This window comes from Schistocerca gregaria, chromosome X (assembly GCF_023897955.1).
Source record: "Schistocerca gregaria isolate iqSchGreg1 chromosome X, iqSchGreg1.2, whole genome shotgun sequence".
NCBI lineage: Eukaryota > Metazoa > Arthropoda > Insecta > Orthoptera > Acrididae > Schistocerca > Schistocerca gregaria.
Window position 1 is genome coordinate 625,377,115 of NC_064931.1, and position 13,740 is coordinate 625,390,854.

General features: G+C 39.3%; 1 protein-coding gene across 1 annotated transcript in view; it reads right to left on the bottom strand.

Annotated features, from left to right (window-relative positions):
* LOC126298247 (glutamate receptor ionotropic, kainate 2-like) overlaps positions 1 to 13,740 on the bottom strand; it is a 415,381-nt gene that overhangs the window by 273,226 nt on the left and 128,415 nt on the right. The window contains exon 6 of the mRNA XM_049989551.1: positions 10,574 to 10,726. Coding sequence (XP_049845508.1) covers positions 10,574 to 10,726 — 153 coding nt within the window. The remainder of the gene's footprint in view (positions 1 to 10,573; positions 10,727 to 13,740) is intronic.

Sequence of the window (13,740 nt, forward strand, 5' to 3'; positions counted from 1 at the left end):
GAGTATATAGAGGGCCTATACAAAGGCAATGTACCTGAGGACAAAATTATGGAAATGGAAGAGCATTTAGATGAAGATAAAATGTGAGATACGATACTGCGTGAAGAGTTTGACAGAGCACTGAAACACCTGAGTCGAAACAAGGTCCCGGGAGTAGACAATATTCCATTAGAACTACTGACGGCCTTGGGAGAGCCAGTCCAGACGAAATTCTACCATCTGGTGAGCAAGATGTATGAGACAGGCGAAATACCCTCAGACTTCAAGAAGAACATAATAATTCCGATCCCAAAGAAACCAGGTGCTGACAGATGTGAAAATTAGCGAACAATCAGTTTAATAAGTTACGGATGCAAATTACTAACTCGTATTCTCTACAGACGAATGGAAAAACTGGTAGAAGCCGATCTGAGGGAAGATCAGTTTGGATTCCGTAGAAATGTTGGAACACGTGAGGCAATACTGACCCTACGACTTATCATAGAAGCTAGATTAAGGAAAGGCAAACCTACGATTCTAGCATTTGTAGATTTAGAGAAAGCTTTTGACACTGTTGAGTGGAGCCGGCCGAAGTGGCCATGCGGTTCTAGGCGCTGCAGTCTGGAACCGTGCAACTGCTACGGTGGCAGGTTCGAATCCTGCCTCGGGCATGGATGTGTGTGATGTCCTTAGGTTAGTTAGGTTTAAGTAGTTCTAAGTTCTAGGGGACTAATGACCACAGCAGTTGAGTCCCATAGTGCTGAGAGCCATTTTTGTTGACTGGAATACTCTCTTTTAAATTCTGAAGGTAGCAGGGGTAAAATACAGGGAGCGAAAGGCTATTTACAATTTGTACAGAAACCAGATGGCAATTACAACAGTCGAGGTGCACGAAAGGGAAGGAGTGGTTGGGAAGGGAGTGCGACAGGGTTGTAGCCTATCCCCGATGTTATTCAATCTGTATACTGAGCAAGCAGTCAAGGAAACAAAAGAAAATTTCGGAATAGGTATTAAAATCCATGGAGAAGAAATAAAAACTTTGAGGTTCACCGATGACATTGTAATTCTGTCAGAGACAGCAAAGGACTTGGAAGAGCAGTTGAACGGAGTGGTTATTGTTTTGAAAGGAGGATATAAGATGAACATCAACAAAAGCAAAACGAGGATAATGGAATGTAGTCAAATTAATTCGGGTGATGCTGAGGAAATGAGACACTTAAAGTAGTAAAAGAGTTTTGCTATTTGGGGAGCTAAATAACTGATGATGGTTGAAGTAGAGAGGATATAAAATGTAGACTGGCAATGGCAAGGAAAGCGTTTCTGAAGAAGATAAATGTTAACATCGAGTATTGATTTAAGTGTCAGGAAGTCGTTTCTGAAAGTATTTGTATAGAGTGTAGCCATGTATAGAAGTGAAACATGGACGATAAATAGTTTGGACAAGAAGAGAATAGAAGCTTTCGAAATGTGGTGCTACAGAAGAATGCTGAAGATTAGATAGGTAGATCACATAACTAATGAGGAGGTATTGACTAGAATTGGATAGAAGAGAAATTTGTGGCACAACTTGACTAGAAGAATGGATCGGTTGGTAGGGCATATTCTGAGGCATCAAGGGATCACCAATTCAGTATTGGAAGGCAGTGTGGAGGGTAAAAATCGTAGAGGGAGACCAAGAGATGAATACACTAAGCAGATTCAGAAGGATGTAGGTTGCAATAGGTACTAGGAGCTTGCACAGGATAGAGTAGCATGGAGAGCTGCATCAAACCAGTCTCAGGACTGAAGACAACAACAACAACAACAACAACAACATCATCATCAACAACAACCTGGTTAATTAATTATGTAAATGCAAGTGCATTCTTTTTTTTCAGAGTTACACTATCTATGAAATAAACATGTTTAGAAGAATAAATTTTGTAACTTCTCAAAAATCAACAATGTAATTGTCTGCATTCCTTAATAAAAATTGGCTAAAGATACAATTGTATATACCAAAACAAAATGAAAAAAACTTATAGAGTTGAAACTCTAGTAAGAGACCTTAACAGCAGTAGCAATGGTTGTGCAGAAGTGTTCACTAAATTACCAGAGCTGAAGAAACATAAATCTTACAATGTTTCATAAGCTGAATTTTTATCAACTAAATATGGTGAAATAGTTTTATTACTTTCAGATGATAAATTTAAGATTGTTCTTCCAGGTCGCTATACTAAAATCTTTTCAGAAGATGAAGAAAAAATAGAGAAAATTGTTGGAATAAATTTTATTTATTGAGGTAGAAAACAAAATAAAAGGCCAATCGAGTCATGTAACTGAATTTGAATAAATTTTAGATTTTTTAATTTAATATTTGTGTATTAAATTTTAAATGATAATTTCCTTACATGGGTGTAGATAAATTTTTGGTGGAGGGATACTGCAAAATTAAAATCTTGGTTTATGTCTTGAAAATTTTACTTCAATATGATCTTTGCATCAGAACTCTCATCTGGGTACAACTCATCACCCTCATACATCCATCTTTCCATCTAGATTTTTCCACTTTTCTCGTTATTTTAACTGGTTTTGTCTCCTTAAATTACCTTTCCCCAGAACTTCCTAAGTCATTATCATTATTGCTCTTATTGTCATTATTATTTTCATTATTATTATTATTATTATTATTATTATTATTATTATTATTATTATTATTATCCTTTTCTCAGACGTTATTTCTGGTTAAAAAAGGAAAGTGACATGGACCTTGATCAAGTGTGACTTCCTTTTAACTGTATGGTATATGTTACATTGCATTTAGGAACTTTTGGGTAATTGAACATGTATCAATAATAACAGATTTCTGTAGTTGTATTTATAAGTCTGGATGTAGCTGTATTGCGTTGATGTACTGGTGGATATTTCGTTGTATGACTCCTGTAGTTGAAAGTATAATTGGTATAATGTCAACTTTATCCTGATGCCACATGTCCTTGACTTCCTCAGCCAGTTGGATGTATTTTTCAATTTTTTCACCTGTTTTCTTCTGTATATTTGCTGTATTGGGTATGGACATTTCGATTAGTTGTGGTAATTTCTTCTTTTTATTGGTGAGTATGATGTCAGGTTTGTTATGTGGTGTTGTTTTATCTGTTATAATGGTTCTGTTCCAGTATAATTTGTATTCATCATTCTCCAGTACATTTTGTGGTGCATACTTGTATGTGGGAACTTGTTGTTTTATTAGTTTATGTTGTATTGCAAGTTGTTGATGTATTATTTTTGCTACATTGTCATGTCTCCTGGGGTATTCTGTATTTGCTAATATTGTACATCCGCTTGTAATGTGATCTAGTGTTTCTATTTGTTGTTTGCAATGTCTGCATTTATCTGTTGTGGTAGTGGGATCTTTAATAATATGCTTGCTGTAATATCTGGTGGTGGAGGTGGTTAGTGTTTAACGTCCCGTCGACAACGAGGTCATTAGAGACGGAGCGCAAGCTTGGGTTAGGGAAGGATTGGGAAGGAAAGCGGTCGTGCCCTTTCAAAGGAACCATCCCGGAATTTGCCTGAAACAAATCACGGAAAACCTAAAACAGGATTCGTCCTCCCGAATGCAAGTCCAGTGTGCTAACCACTGCTCCACCTCGCTCGGTGTAATATATGGTGTTTATTGTTTGATCCTGTATTGCAATCATGAATCCTTCCATCTCACTGTTTATATTGCCTTTTACTAGCCAAGTGTTGGATGCGTCTTGATTGATGTGTGTCGGGTGCTTGCCATGTAGTGTTTTCTTTTTCCAATTTACTTTCTTCGTATCTGTTGATGTTATGTGATCTAAAGAGTTGTAGAAGTGGTTATCAAATTGCAGTGGTGTAGCCGATGTATTTATATGAGTGATTGCTTTGTGTGTTTTGCTAGTTTCTGCTTGTTCCATAAAGAATTTTCTTAAATCGTCTACCTGTCCATAATGTAGGTTTCTTATGTCGATACATCCCCTTCCTCCTGCCTTTCTGCTTAATGTGAATCTTTCTGTTGCTGAATGTATGTGATGTATTCTATATTTGTAGCATTCTGATCGTGTAAGTGTATTGAGTGCTTCTAGGTCTGTGCTACTCCATTTCAATACGCCAAATGAGTAGGTCAATATTGGTATAGCATAAGTATTTATAGCTTTTGTCTTGTTTCTTGCTGTCAATTCTGTTTTCAGTAATTTTGTTAGTCTTTGTCTACATTTTTCTTTTAGTTCTTCTTCAATATTTGTATTATCTATTCCTATTTTTTGTTGTATCCTAGACATTTATAGGCATCTGTTTTTTCCATCGCTTCTATGCAGTCGCTGTGTTTATCCAAAATGTAATCTTCTTGTTTAGTGTGTTTTCCCTTGACTATGCTATTTTTCGTACATTTGTCTGTTCCAAGAGCCATTTTTATATCATTGCTGAATACTTCTGTTATCTTTAGTAATTGGTTGAGTTGTTGATTTGTTGCTGCCAGTGGTTTTAGATCATCCATGTATAGCAAAAGTGTCATTTTGTGTGGGTATGTTCCAGTAATATTATATCCATAATTTGTATTGTTTAGCAAGTTGGATAGTGGGTTCAGACCAAGGCAGAACCAGAAAGGACTTAATGAGTCTCCTTGGTATATTCCACGCTTAAACTGTATTGGCTGTGATGTGCTATTCTTTGAATTTGTTTGGATATTAAGTGTGGTTCTCCAATTTTTCATTACTATGTTTAGGAACTGTATTAACTTAGGATCTACTTTGTATATTTCCTATATCTATAGTAATCATGAGTGGGGTACACTACCTAAAGCTATTTGGTAATCAATGTATGCATAGTGCAGCAACCTTTGTTTAGTTTTAGCTTCATATGCCACCTCTGCATCTGTTATCAGTTGCTCTTTACATCCTCGTGCTCCTTTGCAGCAGCCTTTTTTTTCTTCATTTATATTTTTGTTCTGTGTTGTATTTGTCCTTAATTTCTGTTTAATGACTGAAATTAATATTTTGTATATTGTTGGTAGGCATGTTATGGGGCGATATTTTGCTGGGTTTGCTGTGTCTGCTTGATCTTTAGGTTTCAGATAAGTTATTCCTTGTGTAAGTGTGTCAGGGGCTGTGTATGGGTCTGCAATGTAATAGGTAAATAATTTAGTTAGAGATGAATGTGTTGAGTTGAACTTCTTTAGCCAGAAATTTGCTATTTTATCATTTCCAGGGGCTTTTCAATTGTGTGTAGAATCAATTGCTCGAATGACTTCATGTTGAAAAATTATCACTTCAGGCATTTGTTGTATCATCTTGTATGAGTCTGTTTCTGCTTGTATCCACCGTGCATGTCTGTTATGTTGTACCGGGTAATGTTGTACCGTGTATGTTGCTCCAGAAGTGTTCCATGTCTGTTATGTTTGATGGATTGTCTATTTCAATGAGTGTGTTATCTATTGTCTGGTAAAATTTCTTTTGGTTTGTGTTGAATGTTTGATTTTGTTTCCTTCTATTTTCACTTTTTTTGTATCTTCTAAATCGTTTGGCCAATGCTTGTAATTTCTGCTTCTTTGCATCTAATTGCTCTATCGCTTCTTATTGTGAGATTTTACCTAACCTTTTTCATTTTTGTCTGTTATTTCATTTCTTATAAATTGTGTTAGCTGTCCGATGTCTTTTTTCAGCTTTTCTATTCTGATCTGTAGCCTGTGTTGCCATGCTGGTTTTGTGGGTTTCTTCTGTGTGTTGGTTGGTTCTGATCTCTGCCTAGTGTGTGTATTTAGTGTAGTGAGTGCTCCTACATAAACAAGTAGTTGTAACTCTTCCATAGTTGTATTTTAATTTCTTTTGTTGTGTATGATTGTGTTGATAGTTGTTATTGTTGTTTCGACTTTTGGATTATTTGGTGGTCTATGCAAGAATGGTCTAATGTCTGTATTTGTCTCTTTGTATTCTATATATGTCAACTGAAATTTTTCTTCTATATCTAACCTGTGTCACTTCATGTTCTATTTGTGCTTGTACTGGTGGCTGTCTTACGATATCGGTTTCCTCTTATTGTTTAAGTGATGCATGTTGTTCTTTCTTTATTTGCTCTGGGATGTTTGAGTACATTACTGTATTTTCTTCTTCTTCTTCTTCTGATTTCACATTATTTTGTTCCAGTATTTGTTGTACTTGTTGTTTGATGTTTTCTAGTTCTGGCTGGGGTATCCTGTTACTTTTGATTATTACACGAATCTAATCAGCTAGTCGTTGTTCTGTTAAAAATTTTAATTCTGAGTATCTGGCAATAAATGTTGTGTATACTCGTGATCTGTATCCAGTTGTGTTGGTTCCTAAGTTTGTTGCTTGGTAATAACAGATCATGAGGTGTCAGATAACTTCATCTGACCATCTCATCCTCTGTCTATGTTTTCCTTCTAGAGTGGTTGCAGGAAGCATATCCTGCAAAACACCTCTATCTGGATTCAAATTATTTTCCGTGTGGCTAGCAGTGTCGTTATTATTGTGGATGGGCATTGGGTTGAAGCGTCGTCCCCGTCCATGACAGCGCTTGTCTGAGGCTCCATAAGTTCTGTCCTGAACCAACTAATCACACTAAAAGGGGGGTTAGCCCTATTAGTGGTTTGTTCTTTTCGTCGCCTTTTACGACTGGCAGAACAAGCCTCCACGGCATTTGTTATTATTATTAATGTTACCACTATTAGTGGCAGCAGCTGTAGTAGAACAAGTACTGCCACTGTTAACTGTATTAGTTCATGTCAGTAATATCTACTCACAATTCCTCCTCAGACGTTCAGATCATTTTAATACTATATGTGATATTAAAATATTAATTTCTTAGGAAACTTTGACTTAAAAAAGGCACTGTAGATGTGATACCCTGGTCTGATATAAGAGACGACCTGATAGCCCTAATCAGATGAGGTTAAATAAATAAATGCCTCCACATGAGCCCTAATTTGTGTTATATTTTCTCCTTGGTTCTTACGCAACATGTGCGTTGGCACCAGTAGAGTCATTCTACAATCATTTGCAAATGCTGATTCTGTAAATTTTCTCAACAATCTTTTACAAAAAGAAGATTGTCTTCGTTCAAGTGATTTCCATTTGAGAATAAAGGCATGTGCGCTTGCTAGAACCTGCTATCTAAGTGTGTAGTACCCCCCCCCCCCTCCCCCCCTAAGGACTTATGAAGGAGAGTTCTAAAATTCTCCACACAATAATGGATACTTATCAAATAAAAAATTATTGTTACTCATCCACTTGTAACATTTGGTAGGGATCTGCGAAACTCATACTGCCTTCGTATTACTTGTCACTGTGGATGGATTATAGGACTGGAAAATTTGTGTATTATCTTTTAATAAGCGTGTCAGTAATTCTTTATACATGGCTGGTTTTAAATGTGGTTTTTTGTGTCATCAGATTTCAAGTGACGAATAATATGGTCAGCCTGCTCCAGTTGTTTATTTTTTATTAATTTTATAATATATTGCAATTCAAAATAATAGTAAATTTTACAATAAGAATCCTAGTGTCATGCTTGATATTACGTTGAACTCATCTAGCAGACACAATTCCTCTGGTGTATTTGCTTTTTTGGGTAATGTTTGTATGGTCTGTAATGTCATTTCATTGAAAGTATACATTATCTCTCATTCATTTAATCAATCTCATCTGCCACTGTGTCGTCTCCACCCCATTAAATCAGCGCGTACACGCCGCCTCGGGAATACCTGCATCCTGAGGCTGAGCCATCAACTCTACCTGAATTCCTCGCAATCTTCATCCGGCTTTCTAGCCACGGCTAACTAGCTGACTCATCAAATACTTAATACTCCCTCACGCCACAAGCTAGCTTCTCGTGCTGTCACTAACAATATTGCACCACAACCTAATCATTCGTGTTTGATGTATTATCCGATGGCGATGACATCTTCCAGAATGACAAGTGTCCATGTCACAAGGTGAGAATCCTACTACAGTGATTTGGGAAAGATGATACCGAAGTCATGTTGACACCTTGGCGTCTGGGAGGCTTCCCCACGCCAGCTCTGCATGCACAAACCATGGGTTCATTAATTTACAAGAACTGTGTGACCTCCGTAACAATATGTGGTACCACACACCGCTGGATACGACTAAGGACTTCCCGAATCGATGCCACGCATTATCACTGTTGTACCGCATTTCAAAGGTGGACCAACACGCTAATAAGCAGGTGGTCATAATGCTTTTGGGTAGTCACTTTATACTAGAGATAAAAAGTATAGTCATACGGCATGTTTTGCTAAGAAACCACGAAGGGGAGGTTCAGTGGCCTAACTGGACAGATTTTCGTTTCCTTCACGCACAATAGCAGCTTTCCTTGATAAAGTTTGAGAGTTGTCTGTCTTAAGTGTATCTTAAATGTATATATAACTACAAAGGACCTGTAGGTAGTGTAGCGTCACGTTTGTGTTGAATGGTGGTGAGAAAAGGGGGATGTTGAAAAGCCTACTCCTATCGAATAGCTCTCTGGAGACTTGAAATTTTATACAGGATTTTGGCGCGAACTCTGGTGATAAGGAATTCTGCTTCACTACCACACCTTCCACCTGCGTCAAATGGACGTTTCACGTTAGTTGCATACCAACATAAATATATAGTGCAACAATTTTGGTTACACATATGTGAATTCTACACTACTGGCCATTAAAATTGCTACACCGCGAAGATGACATGCTACAAACGCGAAATTTAACCGACAGGAAAAGATGTTGTGATTTGCAAGTGATCAGCTTTTCAGAGCATTCACGCAACGTTGGCGCCGGTGGCGCAACCTACAACGTGCTGACATGAGGAAAGTTTCCAACCGATTTCTCATCCACAAACAGCAGTTGACCGGCGTCGCCTGGTGAAACGTTGTTGTGATGCCTCGTGTAAGCAGGAGAAATGCGCACCATCACGTTTCCGACTTTGATAAAGGTCGGATTGTAGCCTATCGCGATTGCGGTTTACCGTATAGCGACATTGCAGCTCGCGTTGGCCGAGATCCAATGACTGTTAGCAGAATATGGAATCGGTGTGTTCACGAGAGTAATACGGAACGCCGTGCTGGATCCCAACGGCCTCGTATCACTAGCAGCCGAGATGACAGGCATCTTATCCGCATGGCTGTAGCGGATCGTGCAACCACGTCTCGATCCCTGAGTCAACAGATGGGGACGTTTGCAAGACAACAATCATCTGCACGAACACTTCGACGACGTTTGCAGCAGCATGGACTATCAGCTCGGAGACCATTGCTGCGGTTACCTTTGACGCTGCATCACAGACACGAGCATCTGCGATGGTGTATTCAACGACGAACCTGGGTGCACGAATGGCAAAAAGTCATTTTTTCGGATGAATCCAGGTTCTGTTTACAGCATTATGATGGTAGCATCCGTGTTTGGTGACATCGCAGTGAACGGACATTGGGAGCGTGTATTCGTCATCACCATAATGGCGTATCACCCGGCGTGATGGTATGGGGTGCCATTGATTACACGTCTCGGTCACCTCTTGTTCTCATTGACGGCACGTTGAGCAGTAGACGTTACATTTCAGATGTGTTACGACCCGTGGCTCTACTCTTCAACGATCCCTGCGAAACCCTACATTTCAGCAGGATGATGCACGACGGCATGTTGCAGGTCCTGTACGGGCCTTTCTGGGTACAGAAAATGTTCGACTGCTGCTCTGGCCAGCATATTCTCCTGATGTCTCTCCAATTGAAAACGTCTGGTCAATGGTGGCGGAGCAACTGGCTCGTTACAATACGCCAGTTACTATTCTTGAGGAACTGTGGTATCGTGTTGTAGCTGCATGGGCAGCTGTACCTGTACACGCCATCCAAGCTCTGTTTGACTCAAATCCCAGGCGTATCAAGGCCGTTATTACGGCCATAGGTGGTTGTTCTGCGTACTCATTTCTCAGGATCTATGGACCCAAATTGCGTGAAAATGTAATCTTATGTCAGTTCTAGTATAATATACTTGCCCAATGAATACCCGTTTATCAAAAAATGGCTCTGAGAACTATGCGACTTAACTTCTGAGGTCATTAGTCGGCTAGAACTTAGAACTAATTAAACCTACCTAACCTAAGGACATCACACACATCCATGCCCGAGGCAGGATTCGAACCTGAGACCGGAGCGGTCGGGCGGTTCCAGACTGCAGCGCCTAGAACCGCTCGGCCACTCCGGCCGGCAATACCCGTTTATCATCTGCATTTCTTCTTGGTGTAGCAATTTTAATGGCCAGTAGTGTAAATTACTGTTTATCCTATGGTAACGCACAGGTAACCAGTATTGATGAAAGCATGAAAAAAATTTCATGATGAATTGCAAAAAAAAATCGAAACTTTTGAATAAAGTAGTGTAAAACCAATTTGTGGTTGGTTGCTATTCATCTTCAACAAAGTATTTTAGTTTATCCGTGTCTTATTGGGGGACTTTAAGTACACAATCAAATGACTTCCAAGTGATCCAAGCACGTGGCAGAGTGTTAATCATAATCTTCTGGCTATACAATTACTTAATGATGTATTTGTGAACGGAAGTCCATAGGTTCATTGGGTCTTACCTTCAACATAAAATCACGGACGCTGATTCCGTGGTCCCACACGAGGCTGTCGTTGCAGAAGAGGCTCTCGTCGGCCACTGGTACAGCTGTCTCTCTCTTGAACAACGCATTTGCATAAACGTGCACTGCGTCGTACGCCAACGCTGTTTCCACCTGTTATATAACAGATAATTGCGTCTCAGTGTCTCTGTTGGTAAAGATGGTGACAATCTTCCTAACCATAACAAATCCACACCTTTTCTCATTAGTATTTCTTAAGGACTTTATCATTTGAACATTACTGTTACCTGTAGTATTTTTTATATAAATATATTTGTTCTCATAATTTCATATCTCTCAGTGCCACACAGGTGTCGAATTAACGGATATGTTTCAAAAATAAAGCGGTAAAACAAATAAATAATAGTCAGATCTCCATTAGAATTTACTGTTTCATGAAGAATTCTGAAGTAGTGAAGGAATTTAACCAGTACTTCAGATCTATGAGAATAATTCCGTCTAAAATAAGCTACGAGAGGCGTTCAATAAGTAATGCAGCCCATTTTGTATTCTGCGCCAGTTTCTGTTGAAAAAATACGATTTTTTTTACAGAACGTCATGGAATATTTCCACTTTAGCCCCTATAGCGACACGAAGTTCCCATAGGTGGCGATGCTACACATAGCCTTGAGAATGGCGGATGTAACGGAGGTGCGTTCCAAGCAGAGAGCTGTCACTTATTTTCTTTTGGCGGTAAAGCATACCATTACAGATATTCATAGGCGCTTGCACAATGTTTACGGAGACCTGGTAGTAAATAACAGCACGGTGAGTCATTGGGAGAGGCGTCTGTCATCATCACAACAAGGTTGCTCAACCTGTCCGATCTCCGGCGTGCCGGCCGACAGCAGACAGCTGTAACTCCTGCGATGTTGGAACGTGCGGACACTCTCATTCGAGGTGATGGGTGGATCACAAACAAACACCTCGCTGCTCGACCGAACGTCTCTTTTGCTTGTCTTCAAAAAACTTGATTAGACTATTCTTCCTTATCCACCCTGCAGGCCAGATCTCGCATCTCCCGACTTCCATTTGTTTAGCCCAATGAAGGCTGCACTCTATGTGAAGTAGTACATGCGTGACAGGGAGTTTATTGATGCAGTAAGACATTGGTTCCAACATTGACCAGTAGTGTGGTACCATGAGGACACTGAGCCCCTCCCTGTTACGTGTCGTAAAGACGTTGGATTGAACGGAGATTATGCTGAAAAATAGGGTTTTGTTGCCAAAAAATTGAGCAATAATATGGTATACTGGAATTTCGAATAAAACCTATCTGCTTTCAGACAGGAAAATATGTTGCAATACTTGTTGAACGCCCCTCATAACAAGCGCCTGTGTTAAAAACGAACAGTTGGTGCCCATTGTTCGAATTAGAGTTAGTTTCTACACGTATCAAAAAGCCTGCAGCAATGTAGTAAAGATAAATCGTCTAGCAGTTGGTGTAACTTACATTACTTATCCGTTGAACAGAGGATACGATAGCGCTTTCTACAAGTAAGAGACTTAAATGTTATCAACTGATGTTTAAGGAATCACGTTTCTTAGAATATTAGGATAGGTAAAATTTAAACGTTCTATTTGATCATAAATGCCTCCATTAAAATTTCCTGCCCCATGAGTAAAGTAAGCTGTTTTTGAATCAGCCAGCGTTAAACCGCCTCTTCAGTGTCATATCCCGTAACATGAGGTAGGTTAGAAGTTTATTGAATATTGCCATAAAGCAGAGAAAGCATAGGACACAGACAAGATTACTTCTTTCATCTTCAAACCTCAACTTGGCGCGATAGAACTTATGTACCGCTTACGAAGCTACTGAAAACTGTTAACGAAGTATATGGAACTCGAAGCAGTGATGTCACAGTTGTCTGGTTACCCGTCGAAATGTGTATGTGGAATTATGTTATATGGCCGTTGGTATCTATATGACAGAACCAGGTCTCCTCCTCTGTAATGATTGTTTGCAGAAAACGTGATCCTTGCTCATACTTGTCAAGAAAACTCCAGCAGCAACCAACAGTAATAGTTCATCTAATGAATCGGTCGAAAGAAATCAAATGATATACGTTATTCAGAACTGGACTGGACCGCAGGTTCTCTCCACCGGAGTATGTAAAGGTCTTATGTTAATAGTGGCGTAAAATCACCTACAGTAACTTACAAGTACAGAACCAAAAAATGAAATATCGTCATGTGGCTTGTTTTTCGCCTGATTAACGGTCAAACTATTGATCCACAGTCTCTAGCCCCTCTTCTGAGGCGTTTTTTTTGCCACATATCGTCAATATCACCTCCGCTATGGGATTATGTATGTAAAAATACAGATTCGTAGTGTAATTCATATTTCATGTTAAGCTACAGATATTCTATATCTGTATCTACATCTGTACTCAGCAGGTCACGTTGTATAGTGAAATGTACTTCGTGTACCAGTTGCTGGTAAGCCCCAGTCAGAGCTGGAATCTCTCTTACAAGAACGTACGCTCTAGATATTTTACCAACTAAGCACACCGTACTTTATAACACTTCAGCATCTACATCTACATTTCTAGTCCGCAAATCATACTTAACTGCCTGGCAGAGGCTTCATTGAACCACCTTCTCACTAATTCTTCATTATTACACTCTCGAACTGTGTGCGGAAAAAACAAGCGCCTATATCTCCCCTTGCAAACTCTGATTTCACTTATTTTATTATGATAATCGTTCCTCCCTGTGTAGGTGAGCATAGACAAAATATTTTCGCATTCGGAGAAGTAAGCTCGTGAATGAAACTTTGTGAGGAGATCCCGCAGCACCGAGAAACGCCTTTGTATTCAAGATTTCCACCCTAAATCCTGTGTCATGTCCGTGACACTCTCTCCACTGTTTCTGGATATACAAAACAGTCTGCCCTTCTTTAAACGTTCTCGATGTACTGTGTTAATCCTGTCTAGTAAGGATCCCATACCGCGCGGCAGTACTCTAAGTGTTCTGTCAATAAAACACACTCTCTGGTTCGCTTTTCACGCAACATTTTCTGTGTGTTCTTTCCAATTTAAGTTATTCGTAATTGTAATTCCCACGTGTTTAGATGCATTTACGGCCTTTGGATTTGATTTATTTATAGTGTAACCGAAGTTTAAAGT